Here is a 20,472-nt window from a genome sequence, read left to right as displayed (position 1 = left end):
CACCGGAACAGAGCTGCGACAAAAGTCTAATCGCAACATACAAATGAAAGTACTTGACAAAATCATGAGTAGCACATTGCACGGATGTATAATACATCAGTATTATTTGTAGTATTATCTGTAATAAAAAAAAAAGAAATTGTATTTATTTACATCCGTTTTAATTCTGGCCTTTGCAATCAATCAGCAAAAACGGCCTCCTTATTTCTGACCCAATAAACAAATTTACACATTGTTTGATGCATACAGGGGGGTGCAAAAATAGGTATGCAGTCAAATCACAACAGTGAAATTAGTTACATGATGAATGTAGTTTTTTTTCTGTTTTCTTAAAAAACACTGCAAGTATTGTATAGGCGTTATCTTTTTTTATAACTATTGTACCTACCGTCGCATCCCCCTGTATATTTACAGTAGATTTATTTCAATAATTATAAGAGAAGGAAATGTCATGGGGTATGCTGAACAGGTAAGTTGATGATATTGTTGGAGCCGGGCTGATTTGCTCAGAGGAAGTAGAAGCTACAAAATGAGCTACAAATGAAAATAGTTGGTTGGACAAGTGTTATATGATCAAAAGTATGCATTGGAAATGGCTACTGTGACAGACACTAGCCCAGAATAAAATATTGACAAACTAGAATCTGATGCATATGAAGCACACAGTGACATTCCATACCATATCTAGATTTCTATTAACATTTATACATACAGTAATATACATGTACACGACTTCATAAAAAATACTCCTACTTGCGAGTAATTAACATTTTTACCACACAATCATGACACTCTCAATCAATAAAATGTCAGAAGATGGTTAACCTCACTCCGCTCGTGTCTTTTAATTTAAGATAGATACTACTTTGTCCTTGGCTATTGTACGCTGTGACACTCCTTTCATTAAACAAGAAAAACGGAGCGACCAGTACTTAGTTTGTCATGGCTCTGAGCTGACCCCATTGGGCCAGTGACGTCAGCACGCACTGGGTCAAACTCTCCGGCGCGGCCAGTGGGCGTTCCCAGCTCACGGAAATATCGGGTTTTCTGCATCTTTTTCGAGGTCTTTTCATTGCTTTTTCACCAAAGTAATCAATGGAATCTTATTTTTTGTACTTGTACTCTTTCTTAAAAAGTATTTTAAGGTAAGATTTTTTTGTGTCCCAGACACTTTAAGTGATGATTTGGTGCAAGTGAACACCAATAAAACAGAAAGATGACCACGGTAGCGTGGGATGGTTATGACAAGCCAGCAAAATGAGGGGACCAACTCATCTTTCTCATAATCACACATGACGTGAGCCCACCATTCTCGATAGGGCTAATGAATATTTGAATAATCGATTAATTCGTCCATTATTTTGTCAATTAATTGATGAATCAGAATTTCCAAAATATGTTTTAATTTCCAATCCTTTATGTAAAAACATGACATTAGTTCAAATTCACATTACAGAAAATGCACAACCATAAATTAAGTATGATTTAGTGACTGGTTTGGTAATGTGACATGTTTGGTACGTAAATATGTCGGAAAAGAGGCAAAAATGTTGAGCATTGTTCTCCAAAGGAAAAGCAAATGTTTGATATTGATGAAACACAAAAATAATCAGTCCACTTTCTTGGAGGACTAGCGAAATCGGATTATATTTACTGAAATTCTGAGCATTTGGGAAAAAAATATTTGAAAAAGGGTATCTAAATGATTCAATGATTATCAAAAATAATTATCAATTAATTTGCTAATCGATTAGTTGTCCATTCATCGATTAATTATTACACCTCAACTCTCAATTGAAGCTACTACTCAAGCTCAAACATAGCAGTGTAATAATGGCGAGATCTGCTCTCAACAAAGAGAGCTCAACACAGCAACGGTTACATGTGTGAACATTAATTCCCTTCTCTGACTTCAGTATTCCTTCTGTCAAACTGTCGAATTTTTGTGTTGAATAATAAGACAGAAGGTGGTGAACTTGACCTCAATCATTATGTGAGCTTATGCAGAGTAGCGTGAGAAAAAAAAAAAAAAAAAAAAAAAAGGAGGTGCCTACGCACAAAGAGCAAGCCGTGCAGCAGAATGTGAATGAACCTTTCCCTCTTTTCAATTTATAGTAAATATTCCCAGCAGAGAAATCATGCTGGACTTAAAATGGCAGAGGAGTCTGCTGTGTAATCAACACCGTCATCACACGTCTTTCTAAACCATGGCAACAGGTACGGTAGCAGTTACTGGTTGCCATAACAACTTCAACTTGGCGCACAAGAGGGAGGTTGCAGCACATTGTACTCTCCATTTGGTTTCTTCAACTATTTCCCCACAGCTGTTTAGTTGACAGTGTACAGAAAACAGGCTGAAGGATAATAATGTCGCAACTGCATAAGTGCAATTTCAGCATTGTAATACTGTTAATATTTTGCTCCAAGTCAGACATTAAGATGCTTTCACAATGCAAAAAAACACAACAATAATGTTTAATAACCTTATTTGTAGCCATCAAGTCTTGACACAAAATATGGCATAATACAAAAAAACTGGGTCAGCTTCTGATTATCAAAAAAACCCTTAACTCACATGACATAAAAGGTTGGCATGCAATGAACAATGAGACGAGTCACTGAGCAGAGATTAAGTCACTGCAGAGACAGCATTACAGGGAAGGCCTAGTCAAATATTTATTTGCTCCTAAATGTCACTGATCTGGATTTTCAGTTCCTGATGAGCAGGATAAGACAGACGGGTTGCTCGTGCTTCATAGGCGCTTCCCATTTCCTGGCGAGATGCATACAGTGGTACCTCGACTTACGAACGTCTGTTCATACGAAATTTTCAAGTTACGAAACGCCTCGACAGGAAAATATTGCCTCTAGTTACGAAAGAAATTTCAGGATGCGAAAGGTCAAAGTATGGGCTGATACTCGCAGATTGGCTGCTACTAGCAGAATGGGCTGCTACTCGCAGCTCCGGAGTTTCCTGAACGCAGCATACTCATAGCTGCTCTGCCATTGGCTAGCCTAGCATCTTCCTGGCATCCCATTGGCTAAGAGGGACCGCTACCGTATGTGTCTATGTGTGCAGATAGACAGGTCGATCGATATACAGAATATGTGATAGATATGTCTACGCAGCGTTCTCGTCACTCGCCCCTCGGGCCATGAGGTGTTCCGATAGTTTGACGGGAATTAGTAACGAGGAAAAGAAAAAAATGAGAAAACCTTTTTTTTTTTTGTCCATACAAACGAAGCAAGAGATAATAGAAAAGTATGAAAAGGGGATGCGTTTGGTTGATCTCGTCAAAGAATATGACCGTAATGTATCGGCAGTCGCCAGGCAAAAACACACTTCTGAGAGAGAACATGAACCAAAGAGGGCAAAAAGCGATGAGGACAGCAATTAAAAGGTAAACGACCATCATTTTTAGTCTTTACCCTATTCTTTGTTTTTTTACATTACGCACAACTCTCATTGATTGTGCAATAATCGAATTGGAACATGTATCTGTTACATGTTTTCATGCATTTTTATGCTTTATAAAACATTTATGTCTGAATATTGGGGGGCTTGGAACGGATTAGGGCATTTGCATGGAAAACGCGTCCCTACTTACAACATTTTCTAGTTAAGAAATTTCTTCCAGAAACAATTAATCTCGTAAGTAGAGGTACCTCTGTACCCGTTAACTAACCACGTCCTGCTATTAAGGGAAGATCACTCAGCTGGTCGTAACCGGCAGAGATGTTGCACTCCGGCGTTCAACATGGGGCCAATTATCCGGCCAAAGTGAAGATGCCCCCACTAATAAGGTTGTTAGAGGATCTCTGCACACCGGATGGGTACTAAAAGCTCAAACATTTGTCAACCCTGAACAACAAAGTCTGGCAGCAAATTATCTTTTTTTTTTTTACTTAAAAAAAAACCAAAAAAAGCATTTAAGCAAATACATATACAAATTACATAACACAATACAAATTAGCAAATGTTTGTCTTTCAGGCACTGGAATGGTTTTGGCCTCCCTGCCGCCTGCGTGGAAATGAACGTTGAATGGTGATGTAACAGCTCACCTTGGAAGAACATCTATGCAGCTCTCAGTGTTGCAGAGTGCACTTTTGCCCCCCCAAAAATCTGCATGGCCGTTCCACTCGCAGCCACTAGCATCGTATTATGAGCATCGCAAATGCTCACTTTGAAGCAAGACAATTGTCAACATAGTAACAAATACTCAAGTAGTTAACAATGTGACCATCCATGAAAAATCCTCCTATAATTATAATAATGTCACTGTCCAGTGAAAACCATGTATAGTCTTTCCACTTAATGATGATTTAGACTTTTTAACATGATTGATTGTACAAAGTTTGTGCTGATCAAAGTATGCAGCCAAACAACCGATGAAAATATGTTTTTCCGATGGCAGGTTTGAAAAGAGTACTGTATCTATAGTTGCTGTCAGGGCTGTCTTTCCAAAAACATACTCCTGCTTTAGGCCACACCTCCTCCAGTGACTTTGTAATCGAGACGAGCGATGACAGGCAACTTGTTGAAAAGCCGAACTGTCGCTTAATGTCTTAATGAACCGACTGGTTCCAACCTTGGACGGCAATTTGAATGTTTTGAACAGTATGTTATGAATCTGCTGAACCGATGTGTGCGTGTCGAAAGTAGGTTGCGAACTTCATTTTGTTCATCGCATGGAGTCATCAAGATCTTTGTGCAAACGTGGTGGTTTACCTGACTAATCATTACAAGCCCAGAAAAGCAATTGAGTGGCAAATATCGCTTTGTAATAGAAAACCACGATTACATTGACAAGACTTCACATCATGACAACCTAGCAGCGATGGCTGTGAAAAGATACGGACGGCACCGCTGTTGCTGCTAAATATGTCGAATAGAAAAAGTCATTCAGAGTGCTCCTGAAAAAAACAAACACGTGGCAAACGTGGACATCATCAGACAGCGGCAAGATGCCCGTTACTGGAGTGGGACAGACCCTCCCAAACGAGATTGACATGAATGCGCCTCCAGAGACAATTACGTCAGAAGTGCACAAGGTTTTGCCATTACAAGAAGTGCAAAGAACAGCCCCAAGACAGTACAGTATGTGCACCAATGGCTTCTATGTGTGGCTGGAAACGGATGTCTGATGATACCCGCATAGCCCCGCCTAATCGAGGATATGGCCCATGCTTATCACCTTTCGCGTACGGCCATCCACAGCGCCACAGCTACAACGCTACCTCTAAATAATATTGCCGCTGTGCCGAAGAATTTACGCATGTGGGAGGGAAACGCTGTTGACATAAGCTGATGGTTTGAGCAGCGCTACAGGACGCTCATGTTTGTTGACTCTTAAACAGCATTAGCGCAAAGACTGCGAGCGTCCGCGTTCGGCGCGGCCGCAGCATGCGGTACTTGGCGTCTGCGAGGATCCGGTGTCATTGAACGAGTGTGTGCTGTGTCCCGGTTGCCTGGGCTGCAGCGCAGACGACAGAGTTATTAAGGGATGCAACTCAAAGCTGTGAGCTATAAGTAGCGTCCGAGCACCGCTGTTCAACATTTGACAAAACAGCTGAGCTTACTGCGGCCACAACATCGGAACATGCAACGTTTCCAAAACAACGCTGGTGGCTCTTTGGTTACAGAGCAACCTCAATGTCCAGTCAAGGACAGGGGGTGCAATCCTTTAATCACAAATACACAGAGGGGGGGGTGAAATGTATCTGTTGAAACAATGTAGCTGTGACAGGCCACCCGCAAAGCACCATTAAAAGGTTGATCACGTCATCTTTGTCAACAGAGACTGTGGATGGGGGAGCACAGGAAGAGTGGAGAACAATACACTGAATGCGGGGTGCTGCAGTTGACTGCAAAACATGTTAGGTCATCTGTTATAACATGTGCCCGGCTGACGCCATTGCAATTGCTACAATTGTCCTTTTTTCCACTGCTTGGCTCTCCTGCCTTTTTGTAGGAATCACCTGCAGGCTCATTTCAAAAGAAAATGGCTTGCATGAAAGTTAACGTGACATAGTTCTACCTTACAGAGTGCTGTGCTAAAGTTTAGGATGACACCTGACCCCCCCCTCGGAGTACAGGGTTTCGTCCCCCCTCCCTTCCGCAACCTACCCCCACAAAAAAAAAAAAAAAATGGTCCCCAAAGAAGACTTGCATTTGAACATTTGAAATGGATTTATGAAGTAGAAAAGGCCAACGAGTCAAATGTTTTCATGTGATGTTCTTAACACAATAAACTAGTTGTACCTCAAGTTGCATTTTATTCCGTAAAAAGATTGAAGTTGGGGGTTATCCCTGTATGTTAGCCATTACATTTGTTGTTTTAGCAATTATTTCTTAGCCTCGATAAAAATCTTTAAAATAACTGAAAAATCTTAAGGCGGGACAATTATGACAACCGATTGCGTAATCATTCAGAATTTGGTCGATTGTCGATTACTAACTGTGTCTTAAAAAAAAAAAAAAATCAAGTCAAAAACTGAGTGGAACGACTTGGCCGCAGAAGTGCAGTTGAGTCAGTCTAAAGACAGCATAGCTAGCTATCAGCTCTGGGAAGTTGGGCTGCACCAAAACAGAACACCGCTACGGTAAGCTTTTTAAAAAAAAATACCACCAACAATAATAATGAATCGACTATTTAACTGTTATTTTCCCAATGCAGATTTTAATACATTAATCCATCACTCTCAGTAATAGGGCAAGTATTCTTTTCACACACTTGAGCTACAGACTGTCGTCTGCGTCAATACGATGTGAAACGGTAATAAAACAAAGATTGCTGTGACCTGAGACTTGTCGCCCAATACTGAAGCAGAATGGCCACGCAATCCACCTGTTACCCAAAAAAAAAAAGTCCTGGCAGTCAGTCAGTAAGTCAGCGATGACTTCTTTGGTTTACGAACAAACGCATAGAGAAACACATGCACCCAATGAACCAGAGAAATGGAAAGCTGGAGATTTGACAAATACCTAAAGTTACTTTATCAGTGGTAGAGTGAGCGCTGCTGGCCTATGTGCCAGCTGTTCCAGGTCTGACCACTATCTATTTATACGTGAGCAGATGGCAGCTAGAGCTTTGCATGCCGACAGACTGTCAGTGACAGGAAGGAATGGAAAGATTTCAGCTGCCCAACCAAACCGCCGCAGTCCCTGCCAAAGCGGACTGTACATTGCTCACACAGGCCACGGGCACTGAAAACTGCTGCATACTGCGACTGTCTTTTGATATTAACAGCTCGCGCAGACCCGCGCGCCCACAACAGACACCAAAAGGGGAGGAGGGGTGATAGAAACCACCAGAGAGAGAAAACATGCCAACCCAGCAGGACTCCATTCGGGGTTTAAACAAAACAAAACAAAAAAAAAGGAAAAAAACAACAGAACTACAACAAAGAGATGAAGGAAGCCTCTCAGGCGCTATAACCTGTGACGTTAAACTCACACAATACAAAGCGGATGAAAACCAAGATGAAACTATGAGCTCTCTTTAATTGGCTTCCAAGTTGTGTTTATTGAACACAACTGCTACTTACGCCGCGGTGTTGATATGAACTAAATGATACAAGATGCGGTGGCTTTTTCATTCATAGCCTTTGTTTTCGATGGACCGTGTCCAAGACGGTTGTTCTCCGGCTTTGCAGGTGTGACCTCAAAAGGTTTTCCTTCCCAAACACACACAAACACAAACAGTGACGATAAATAAGTCAACATGACTTCTGACAATGTTGCTATTTGGCACTTTAAAGATTTCTTCATGCCTTTGACTCAAGCCAAGTAGGGATGTAACGGTCTGCTCAAGCCCCGATTCGATTCGATTTTCAGTTCCCGATTTTCGATTCAATGTTTTTAATTCGCTACCATGCTCGCCTCTGTGCGCTAGTGCGGTGCTGCAGCCATCCGCAAACACAATACGCAATGATGTTTGGTGCAAGCTTGTCAAGTAGGGCTGCCACAAACTATTATTTTGCTAGTCAACAGTAGTCGCGATTAGTCAACTAATCGGATCATATGTAAATCACGGCATAATCACACCAGGCTCTTATATGACCATGGGTAGCGTACAGCAAGAATTCTTTAAGGTATGTACAAAACAATAATTAAGACTATTAAGATGAAAGTACATTCAACTTGTATGAAACTTTGCAGCTTGTACTAACCATTCCCTGTTTATTACAAATGATGGAGTAATCGAAATTGAAGGTGATACTGTGGCCTTAATTTTTCTTTTAGCTGTAAATGTTTAGGGCATTTTAAAATTGAACCCAAAACTATACACTATGCTGAGTTGCACCAATACTATCAAATAGAAATACTTGTAAACATATTTCACTTTTCTTGGGCACCAAGCCTTTTTTTTTTTTCAATGTAGAAGAAAGTGAAATCATATTACTAAACTGAAAATGCGTGTCGTGTTCCATCAGACATGGCACACGGTAGCCTGTGTGTGTGCTAACTAGCTAGCTTCCAGAAACGACTGTCCCTATGTCCATCCATCCATTATCATGCCATCAATGAAATTTATATCGATTTTCAATAAATCCTTACATCCTAATGCCAGGCCATGAATATGAAAACACAAAACACACTCTATAACCTCCCGTTAGCGTTAACCAACTAATTCAAATTCCAACCTAGTCTTATGACTCAACTGTGTCCCCGATTTAAGATCATCATATGATGAGTAGACATGGGAAACAAACGTGAGAAGAAGCGCTCACACTGACTGCTAACAACAGCAGCCCGTTTTGAAAAAGCGGTGACCTGGATTTCCTCGGCTTGCTGCAACTCAGCGACCCTGACTATCGCTTTAAACGCTTTCAGGCTTGACGTAAGCGCTGTGACGTCATGAAGCAATTTGAAGACATTGATCTGCGCGGATATTTTTTTTTTTCCCCCTCATGCTAACATCAGATGACAGGCCCGTTTTCTGGACAGGTGGACAGGAATGTGTGCGTCCTTTTTTATTTGTCTGCCATATCCCTGCTATACCACAGCAGCGTCACAAACAATCCTAAACGCTCGCAACAAAGGTTAAGGGAGCGAGTTCTGCAGTCATATTATTTGAAGTTGTCAAACATGACATTCTGTTAACCTCACTCAGGAGTATTAAAGAATGAACATTGTGCCCACCCAGGGTCACCGTGCCTGGACTGTAAAACGGAGCTGCCGCACGATGAATTCAGCACTCCCGACTGTGGGAGGAAGGCGAAGAAAACAGTCTGGAAAAAGAGCAGTGTCGGTTTGGGCACAAACACATTCGCATTCTTGAATGTGGGAAAAGGCCGGGCTACTTCAACCAAGCTCTGCAAAAGGAACAAAGGGAAGGTAATGGAGGAGGGGCACAACAGACCATTAGCTGTCTTTTGGCAAAGATTTGCCTCAGTAAAGCCATGTTCACTTCAGTTTGATTCGCCAAGGTACACTCCGGAATGGTGCACTCAACTGTGGTCTGGCTTGCTTTCATCACAAGGTAGGGCTGTTCAATTAATTGAAATTCAGTTGCAACTACGATTATTACACACGCGGGCTGCGCGGTTAATTGAAATTCAGTTTTTACGATGACAAACTTGGCCTAATCGTGAAAAAAACAATCATTAATATGCATTCATATACACGACGCGCTGTTTGTTTACGCAAGGAAATTTTGATACTAACTGATTTTATGAATTTTGCTCGCTCCAAAAGGAAGTTATGTGGTACAATGTAAGCCAGCAGAATGCGGAAAGGAACATGGCACGGCGCGGCGCTTCATGTCCATGTTTTCAAAGTCAAATCGGCGCTGTCGGGTGAAACGGGGGGCTTCGGAGCATCTGATTGGAAATTAGTGAGTGAGTGAGTGCTGCTTTTGTGTAATGGCAGCGCTCGCACAATACAAGCCCATGAATAAACAAGCCTTGTTCAGTCACCTACTTGCTCCCCTTTTGTATACCACCGCCAAGCATTTCCTCTAAAAAAGGAAAACCACAATACAACACTCTTTTGTCAGACGGACATTCCACTGATTCAACGCTTCACAAGTATATTTGAGCAGACGCATTTAGCATTGTATTGTTATTAGACACAAAGGGCCTCATCTTTTTTCATTAGTCTGGAGTCGGTTGAATCGAAAAAAATTCTCCAATAACAAAATAATAATTGTGCAAAACATCCACCGGCCATAAAATGAAGACTGCATTAGTGGACTTTATGAAATGTCCCACTAAGACTGACTCGTCTTAATCCCCTTTCACAACCGGTTCCTGAAAAACAAACGTCAATCAGCAATCTGACGGGAAGAGTCAAAGTGACACAGCAGCATCACTCCCTCCCTCCTTTTTTAGTTCGAACGTACAAAGACGAGCTGCGAGACGGCCGGTGATGCTGCGTCACGCTACCCTGCATGTGAATGAAGCTTGCGCACGACTCTCGCCGCCTCTGCTGACGTGGCTGCCTCCAAAGCTCTCCTCCCCCAGCTCAGACTCAGAATCTATTCAGGTGAAAAATGTCGCACGGCTCAAGTCTTCCCTTCCAATCGCCACCACAACTGGGTAAGATCTGCTTGGACTACTGAAACGTGACCGCTCATCACTCACAATGTGCTTCACTTTCCACTTTTCGACACGGTCACTTGCTTTTGTTTTTGACAGCGACTTGGTACAAAACATTTGTAAAACTGAAGAGTGAATAATCAATTTGCCAGCGGCTCAACGGCGACAATAGAAAACCAATGGATGGATGGATGGATGGTAGTGTTCAACTCCAACTTTCTATTTATTCTTTAATTCTCCGTCTCTTAACCAATGAAACGCATCAAAATGTACACGTGACGGTGTCGTGAGCCGTCGGAGGACATCCGGAATTTTTTTTCGAGCAGTGATGGCGGACAGCGTTGATCGCGGGAGCACTACAATGAATAACGGCAATGACACACGATTGTGGATTTTGAACCAGTCGAACGTGATATGTGGTTACGATATATGTTTGTAGGTAATGACAACATCGACGTCATTGTAACAGAAAAGGGGATGGTAATTACCACTCGATTTTTTTTTTTTTTTTTTTTTTTTAATCAAACGCACTTTATTTTTACCTCTTCAACTGAAACAGTAAAGATGAAAATAAACTCGAGTCTGTGTGAAAGCCACACGTCTAAGATCTCAAATTCCCCTGAGAGCGAATAATTCAAAATGTGAATTATTTTGTAGGTGCTGAATTTCTGGGAAATTTCTGGGAAAACGTCAGGTTCTCAAGGGTAATTCCAAAGGCGACCTTAGGTTTCGGGGAGCTGTTGAGCCGGGCGCTTTAAGCCTTAATGGGTTAATCTACAGGTATTTTCTGTCTCTATCTATTGAAGCGCAATCAATTATTCATTGAGAAGCAGTCAGCAACATGCAATTATGCTCTTGCCTCCTGAGTCTTATGACACACTCTGATAACAGACACAGACATCTGCCTGCGGTACCCCCCGCCCCCGCCCACTCCCTCATTAGGAGGTCAGTCTGAAATGTCAAGCCGCTCTCCAAGCGCTGCACGTGTCAATCCCAGCATGAGGCGATGAGGAATGTGACACCCCGGAGTGTCAGCGCACACCGACAAGGTTCAGCGGGATTACGGCGGCGGGGCGTGGCATCCCCGGGCAAGCCTGTGGATTACTGCTTCTAATCAGGTCAATCAGGCCCGTCCGCAGAAAGTTCAGCAGCATCATGATATGCCTGACTTGTACCAGCATCCAAGAGAGCAGCACCACGTCCAGGTGACTAAGCACAGCTATTTATTTGGTTATATCACCAGCCGGCGTAGTGCACTCAACGATGACCCTCATCCGAATTGTAGCCGATAGGTGACATTTTAATTGCCACGTTGACCCGCAGCTTGTCAATTAGTTTCCACTCCTTTTGAGAGGCGGGCTACTATGTAACATGCACTTCCAAGTCGGGATAGACCGATTATCGGCTGGGTCGATTATCGGCTGGGTCGATTATCGGCACCGACGTAAGGCTTTTTGACGGATATCGGCATCGGCCTTTTTTTAAAACTCTGCTGGCCGATAATAAATCAATTTGAAACGGTGGACATCAAAACAAAGATATGTGAAAGTTTCACATTTCTGTCATTTTGAAATTTTCATTTACTGTAGAAAATTACATGGAGCTATTGTTTAAGTTTTCATTGATCCTTTTTAAGACATGCTGACAACCCCGGGTGCTCCCTGAACCTTTTGTTAGAATTTAATAACAGAGACAAAAATTTCTTGAAATAATAATTTTAAAAAAAAGAAGAAGAAAAAAAAAAAAAATCAACATTATAATCAAACCTGAAACATTGTTCAATAAACATGCTTAAAGCCGAAGTCAACCCAAACATATTTTTTCAAGAATATGTTCCCAGCAGGCCCACCAGTTTTTGCGTTTGTGGAATATAAATTAAGCAGCAAAATGTACTCGTTTTTAGCCATCTCTGGGGGCGGCCATTTTGTCTTCTGTCGACTGAAAATGACATCACAACTGCTCACAACGACCAATCGCGGCTGACCTGTTTTCTGAATCCGAGCCGTGATTTGTCGTTGTGAGCAGTTGTGATGTCATTTTCAGTCGACAGAAGACAAAATGGCCTCCCCCAGCGATGGCTAAAAATGAATGGATTAACACTTATTCCACAAACGCAATATTTATCAGAATGCCCTGTTTCAACTAGTAGCCGTGCATGGAACATATTCTTGAAAAAAAAGGTTTGCGTTGACTTCCCTTTAAGGACGTTGCAACAAAGTTAAGAGTACGTTTTTCTTTAGATTTTGATGCCAATATTTTCATTTTTACTGAAAATGAATATCGGCTCCAAATATCGGTTATCGGCCTCCTGGACTATAATCGGTATCGGCCCTGAAAAAAGCATATTGGTCTATCTCTACTTCAAAGACACAAAGTTGGAGGACGCCGGTGTCTTTTTGTAAAGCATTCGCGCTACTATTCCAAACAAATCATGCGTGACCCCCCCCCCACCTCCCCTCCCACACACACACGCACACGCACGCCTGTTCCACTACAATCAGCCCTCTTCACCGATCGCATGATCTGCTGACCAATTTTGGTCGTCCATACATGCGAGGCTGCTCACCGGGAACATAACATGAGTTACGCAACAAGGTAGAGGCCGACGTGGAGAAAACATCAGGCCCCTCACGAAGGCGGGCTCTGGATGCCATTTGAAACACGAGCGATATTGACGAGCGTACAGCATCACCCTTTTCCAACGATATTAGTCCTGCTTTGCGAGAGTATGAGCCTCCACTTCAAAGAGGCCTTTTACTTGTGTGCAGAGGCCTTGGACACGTTCCCTGAAGAGTGAATAATCAATTTGCCAGCACTCGATCCTTGACAACCGTCCATGCATGAGGAGCAGGCGAGTGAGGCAGAGAGAGGGAGACAGCATATCCTGCCCTTGCCCCCAGGCTGACTGTTTTTCAGTGTTATTGACACAAGCAGCCCCACAATACGCCCTTGAGCCAGACAATAATAGGGGGAGTGTCACAATCTCCACTACGCATCCGTATAACACCTACACTCGGGCCGGGCCATATGGACAAAATGTCGCATTTCAGTATCTTGGTAACGCCGCGATAACCATATTACAATTGGTTGAGTAAAAAATAAGATTTCTCACAAAAGATAAAGCAAAATATCAATCCAAAAGGATATGGAAAGTGCAGTTTTTTATTAGAACTTACTGATAGTCATCAACGTTAACAAATTCTACAATTTAAAAAAAATATATATATATATATATATATATATATATATATATATATTAGGGCTGTGCAATTCATCCAAATTCAATTCCAATTAAGATTTTTACACTCCACAGTTATGAAATTGGCATAATTGTAAAAACGATCATTAATAGTGACATACTTATTAATGATCTTGAAAAAACTGGGAAAAATGTCACCGCACTGTGTGTGCAGCCAAGTGATCAAATGTGCAGTCTTCAGACTAGAAGACTTGAAAGCATGCATGTAAGTGTGTGCGCTTTACGAGCTATGTTCAGCATCCTAATAGGAAAGCATTCTCGGCATACCATCTGCAATGAAGTTCCAATGAAGTGAGAGCGTGGCTGCCTGCCAGGGCCCCGTTCTGCTCTGCAATCTGCCCGTGTGCAAGGAAGATGAGCAAAGGACTATATGCAAGTACCAAGTACCAAGTACCCATCTAAGTCACCGAAGCGCTGCATATTCCGCTGCAGTTCTGCCACTGACCACACACACCACCCTCAAAGGGATATTGGCGTAACGGAAAAAAATGGAGGAACGGCTCTCTGGATTTCACTCAGAGCTTTTTTTGGCAGAGGGATATACCAAGTCAGCCATAACTGGTTTGAGAAACGGGGGTCGATTGATGTCGGCTTAGTCTCATGAATCCGATACGACTGATAGAACAAATTCACAGTTGGGAGAATAGTTTGGTGTTACTGTGTCAATGAATGTTCATATGAGATAGTCGTGAGCTCACATCTCAGATGGAAGAGGAAGTATGACTGGAGTGGAAGCTGGCACCGTGCAGTCCTGCTGACTCACAGTCACAAAAACCACACACGTTCAATCACAAGACCATGAAACACCTTCTGGTCTTTGTGTGTGTGTGAAAAGTGCTATAAAAATACATTTTACTTACTTACATTTTAGTGTGTGCATTTAGCCTGTCTTTTTAAAAAGGATGCTACGTTACGTTCCCAAGATTAAGCCTCCTCTTGCAATAATTTCTCAGGGCATCAGAAACAATAACATGGCAATAAACGTTTGGATCAAATTTTTAACTATCTTATTAATGATCAATAATATATAGTGCATCACCTTGTTAATGTTACCAAAGTTAGTGCCTTGTGACAATGTTATGTATTGCACTTGTGTGATTGGTTAAAAAAAAGTGACACGTGAGGTGTATATGTGACGCAACTTTGACGACAACCAAAATGTGTCTGACTATTAGGATCTTAATAATACTAAGAGGCAGTGAATAATCTTAACAACTTAAAACAAACATACAGTTAACAAAAAAATTACGATGGTGACCGCTTATTTCTATTTTCATCAGTTAAAATAGGAAAATGTGCTTTTAAACATAACAAATAGGAATTTATCAATATATATAATGATAGGTTTCACTGTATTGTGCGTGTTGAAAAAATTTCCACGAGGGCTGTGCCGATTAATCGAAAAGCAATTGAAACTCGATTCGCCCCGATTAATCGAAAATCGAGTTGATTAAATTAATCCAGAAAATGATGTCTTGAAATGGTTTTTTTCATTCCAGATGCATAACACATTTTGAATGTGTAGATCAAATTATGCTTTTGCCCCAAACATCATTGTCCCAAACATCATTGCCCCAAACATCATTGCGTATTGCGTTTGTGGATGGCTGCAGAATCACACTAGTGCACAGAGACTAGCATGATAGCAATTTTTTAAAAATCGAATCGAATCGAATCCAAAATCCGGAACTTAAAATTGAATCGAATCGGGTCTTGAGTGAATCATTACATCCCTAATTTACACTTTGCTTAACTTCACTTTGTAGTGAAATTTACAAGCAAATGAAAGTGTTCATCTGGTAAACTTGTTAAATCCTGGACATACGCACATTGGCTAATCATTCAGCTCTACAACACCTATAAAAAAGGATATGACACTAGTCATAACAAATCATAAAAAATACAAAGCCACTCGCATAGCCATTGAAAAAAATACAGTAAAAAGTGTGGGGATAAAGCCATGATGAATCGGGGGTGTAGCCAGGCTGTGCTGCGGCCCCTGGCTGTCCTGCTACAAACCAAGTCAGCATTTCCCACACACAAACTCCTCAGGCACGCAGGCCACTTCGGAGGAGGAGGAGGAGGAGGAATGTCACCCTGTGAGCCTTTTTATTTATTCCCTTCAAGCCTGTTTGTCCCCAAATGTTTCACTATTCACTGCTGAAAGGCCAAAGAGACGGCTACATAGTCGCGCAAGGGTGCGGAAACTACGGCTCGTGGGTTATATGCGGCCGCCGAGAGCACTGGATCCAGCCCGCCGTGCAATTCTACACCTTCAACTACTCATAATATATCATAATTAACGTGACTGCATTATGTTTTTCAATGAAAAGGACTTTATAGTGTGTGTGTAAACTTAGGTTGAGCAGACATACATGAACATGGCCCATGTGTGCAAGACTTACTTGTAGTGTTCCCTTGCATTTGTATGATACATTTTGAATCTTTGCTGGTCTCCCTGGAGTTGAAGGGTCGAACTCGAACAGCGACTTTTACCGACGCCCCGGACATGTTTGCAGTTTGGGACAGTCTCTCCTAGTGAATTCTGCCGTGTGCCTTCCCTCCTAGAGGATGAAAAAAATGTTCACATTAAATGCCTGAAGGCATGGCAGGAGAACCACAACTGTCAACAAAAATAGCTCAAAATCTGTCTGCCTGTGCCTCAATGAAATCCACCAAAATCGCATTCCACGACCTACGCCGCAACTAATTCTAGTCTACTTTCTGTCACCAAATTGTGAGGTGCACCGGGGGCATGTAACGAAAAAATGCCGGGACGCCCAGCTCATCGCAACGCAGTCTACCAAATTCCCAAACACGGTAAACTACACTTGCGGTAATGAGGATGTGCCCGTACATTTGCCTGTCAACAAAAATAGGTCCTAAAGAGTCATTTAAACCTCCACCTATTCGCTATTATTCGTAATACAAAGCATTCACTCGTGTTTTTGTGCTCTATCTATAACACTTGTACATGCCAGAAGATGGCCCCAGGCTTCAGCGCACTTCTGGATCATTTTTTCCAAATAGTCTCTAAGCCACTTATTAATGTTGAGTTGAAATCTCATTAAAATGTTTTGGGGGTCATAGTTTGGGGGCTGTTTCCAAATACCAAGCATAAGGCATAAGACGAAAACTTTGTAAAGTGATGGTTTTGCATCCAACCAAAACAAATCTTCACTTTCCAGAAGCTTGCAAGTCAGCCATACTTGTTGAAGCATACGCCCATGAAATTCTATCCGGCCCGTTTGCTTGGCGCTACGGAAGGACAGAGGGCCAGGCCTGGCTGCTGCATCCAGCACCTTTTCGGACGGTCTAAGGGCAAGTGCTCGGACCTTGTTCCCATTAACAACCAAATGTGAGCACTGAGCAGGCAGGCTAAACCGCGGCTGCTGTATGTTGCTGAATAGTGCGACAGGATGCAGCCGGGAGCTTTTTTTTTTTTTTTTAGCAGCGCAGTACGGACGCATTGTCCCCGATTAACCGAACGTGATCGGCTAAAGTAAATGGCATTGAATGTAAATGACAGGACATCCCTTATGCATTATCCTGCATGTATTTCCTTCTTGGCACTAGTATTAATCAGTGCATATTAACGCTTGTGGATTTAGGATATGTGGCGCGACTTGCACCCGGCGGCGGAAATATTTAGAAAGTCAAGGACTTTCAATGTATTTGCAAGCAAATAAAATAAAGCTGGAATGTGCTTTTAATTATGGGGTTGGGAACTGGACTGTGCATAACGGTGCGGGGACACCACCACACACCCGCCCGTCTGGGACAAGCTAAAGCAGGCTAATGCTCACCAGCCAAGCCACGAACAAATGACTGGTATTACTGAGTCATAACCACCTCGTTTAGTTGTGACACCGGGGGGATTTAAATGAGAAATGTAACTGTATTTACTCACCTTCGAAGACTGTCACTCCAGCAGCACCAACAGCATAGGGCAGCGGCGACTACTAACGATTAAGCTAGCGGACGTCAAACGTGTTGTTTTTCTATCAGAATGCGCAAGCGGGGAAACTGTCGTAAAGTCCACTTTGGCGAAAAAGGCCCATTCTAGTGGTGTCCTCCGCCGGGTGGAGCTCGAATCGTGACCAATGACTACTTGTGGAGCCTTGTTTTCCCGTAAAGATGAAAAGGCGGATGTCTATCTGCGGGCAAGCGGAGAGAATTGATAAACTGTCTTCATTTACCGAGATTACGTCAACTCCCTCAAGAGCGCTGAGTGACAACTCGTTTGGCCAGTGAGAGAATAGATTCGGGTGACTAATGGCGAAATAAGCCAATGGACATCTTCAATCACGGAAAGGGCGTGAGTGGCTCTCCCCCGCCCCCACATTGACGTTACACTGCAGGATTTGTTCTTACCATTGCTCCTCGCACAGCCGGCACCGCAACACGCAGAGCCGCCGCAAAGATCTCCGTCTACCGAGCAATTGGGTTCAAGTTTCACAGAATATGTTTTTGTTATTTGGAGGGAACGTGCACAAATAAGCTCAATGAGGACGAACATGTGCCTCTCAACAGTTTCCCAGACATCAAAATAATCCATTAGTCATATTCAGTGCTGGTGGTAACGCGTTACAAAAATAACGCGGCAGAGTAATGCATTACATTTAGGTATTCAAGTAATATAACAAGTTACCCTTAAAATGTCTGTATACACTTGTGTTACCCTTAAAATGTCTGTATACACTTACTGAGCCTTGTAACGCGTTAAAAATTCGGGAACACAACATACATTTAATCATGTTAATTAAACCGGACAGCAGTTTAATACTTCACTTCCAAGGTAAGCTATTTATTTGACCGATTACCATAATCCGAATTTATTGACTCACTGAGGTCGTAATGTAGTTAAAATTAATTGAATATCCATTTCAGTTCTCTTTCAAGCATTTTGTTTGCTTTTACACGATGGCCAGCATTTTTAATGGCTGAGAAATTGTTTGTGACACTAATCACTGTCATGGTTGCATAAGGTAAATTGCAAAACATATATTCAAATTACTATGGAGGGCCAAGCCTGCCAAAACCAAAAAATAAATAAAAGAGAAAATAAAACCAAATACAAACAAATGTAGTTCAAATAAACAAAATATAAACAAATTGATATTTAACTGTATGTATACTTATTTTTGTATTTATTTTTGATTTGGGCAATTTTGGTCCTCCATAGTCAAAATTATTAAAAAAAATGAATCCCAATTTCTAAAAAAAGTAACTTAAACTTGAGTAACTCATTACTCTAAAAAGACAGTAATGTTGCAAAGAAACGTATTACTTTCACATAGAAGTAACTAGTAATACGTAATATATTACATTTTGGAAGTAACTTGCCCAATACAGGTCATATTGATGTTGAATTGACATCAGATGCCCACTAAGTGCCCACTTTCCAGTACAGGGAACAACAAATAAGCTATATAATAGAACACGAGTTTGCAAAGAGATTTGGCAGAACAAGATGCATTAAAAAAATAAAAAATAAAAAAAGACAATCACACCAATGATGAAAACAGAGACAGGGGAGGCAGTAGGGCTGATGTTGGATGGTAAAATACATTAGAAATAAACACAATTAATGAATAAATACAAATTAAAAGAGTGTGGGGAGAAGACTACATCACACAAAAGCAAGTGTGTAAGCTATTTTCAAGGAAACTATTATAAGTCAAGTCAGGTTTATTAACCCTCTATCAGAAGAGTCTCAAAGTGACAAAATGTCCACCCCCAGAGATGCCTAAAAACAGGAGGATTTTGCTATATTCCATGAACACAAATATCAAAATGCCCCATTTCACCTAGTGGGTCAGCATAGAACACATTCTTGAACAAAATAGGTTTGGGTTGACTTCCCCTTTAAGTCACTAACAAAAAAACAACAACAAAACTGCGCTACATTCTCCTTTAAGAATCTACTGCAGTCTCCACAGCACGTTTTCTTAAAAAATAACAATAAAGCCATTCCTAAGCGACTGCAAATTTGTAAAACACATGGAAAGAGTCTGGGTGACCCCAAGCAACCCTTCCCATTACAAATTATCCCTGCAAAACCCACGCTTACTAGATGCCAGTGATGACTAATGCTGGTATATATGATTTCCTGATGTCACCCCTTTTAGTTTTAGTGCAGAATGTTTTAAAACCTGTGCAGATTTTGAGTCCACTTAGGAATTTATTCCACTGTCCTTGCTTTGAACGAAAAAGATTGTTCTGTTTCTTTTGGGTCCTGCATACTGCACTTTGGATGTTGACCTGGTTAATCCAATCAAACGTACTTATTTTGATGATTGGACACATTTGTGTGCTGTACGGACTAGTATTAATGCATTTGATTCTACTACCATAAGACATAATACTACAGCACTTTTGCTTTTGTTGCCACAGTCCAGGGTGAGGGTGTAAAACAATCACACAGTTTGAAATAATGTGCATTATCATTTATTTTCAGTTCAAAATCCTAGCTTCCAAAACAGTTGTGTGTAGTTAAGAGATAATTTCCTGTACAGTTAAGGTCAGCAAGGTCACGCTAGGTACAGCACGAGAAGGACTATCTCTAGACGTGATGTCAAGGTGTTCCGATGTTGCTTGAGCTCATGCTACATTCCGTCATGTATAGAGCAAATTGCCTGTTTATGAGTTATTTGTTCTTTAAGGGTTG

The 20,472-nt window shown here is 41.6% G+C and overlaps 1 protein-coding gene across 14 annotated transcripts in view; it reads right to left on the bottom strand.

Annotated features, from left to right (window-relative positions):
- kif1b (kinesin family member 1B) overlaps positions 1-18,034 on the bottom strand; it is a 61,468-nt gene extending 43,434 nt beyond the window's left edge. For 4 of the 14 annotated variants that reach the window (XM_086050973.1, XM_086051032.1, XM_086050991.1 and 1 more), the window contains exons 1-2: positions 17,713-18,033; positions 16,208-16,366 (exon numbers count right to left, since the gene is read on the bottom strand). In XM_086050973.1, the coding sequence (XP_085907099.1) occupies positions 16,208-16,313 (106 nt within the window). In that variant the 5' untranslated portion in view covers positions 16,314-16,366; positions 17,713-18,033. Of the gene's footprint in view, positions 1-16,207; positions 16,367-17,712 lie in introns of all 14 variants that reach the window. The other 10 variants (XM_086051021.1, XM_086051000.1, XM_086051041.1 and 7 more) reach the window with 4 other exon arrangements.
- Between the last annotated feature and the right edge of the window lie 2,438 nt (positions 18,035-20,472).

The sequence above is a fragment of the Filicampus tigris genome, chromosome 1 (assembly GCF_054856515.1).
Source record: "Filicampus tigris isolate MCC_2025a chromosome 1, RoL_Ftig_1.0, whole genome shotgun sequence".
Lineage (NCBI taxonomy): Eukaryota > Metazoa > Chordata > Actinopteri > Syngnathiformes > Syngnathidae > Filicampus > Filicampus tigris.
This window is presented reverse-complemented; position numbering and strand designations above follow the sequence as displayed.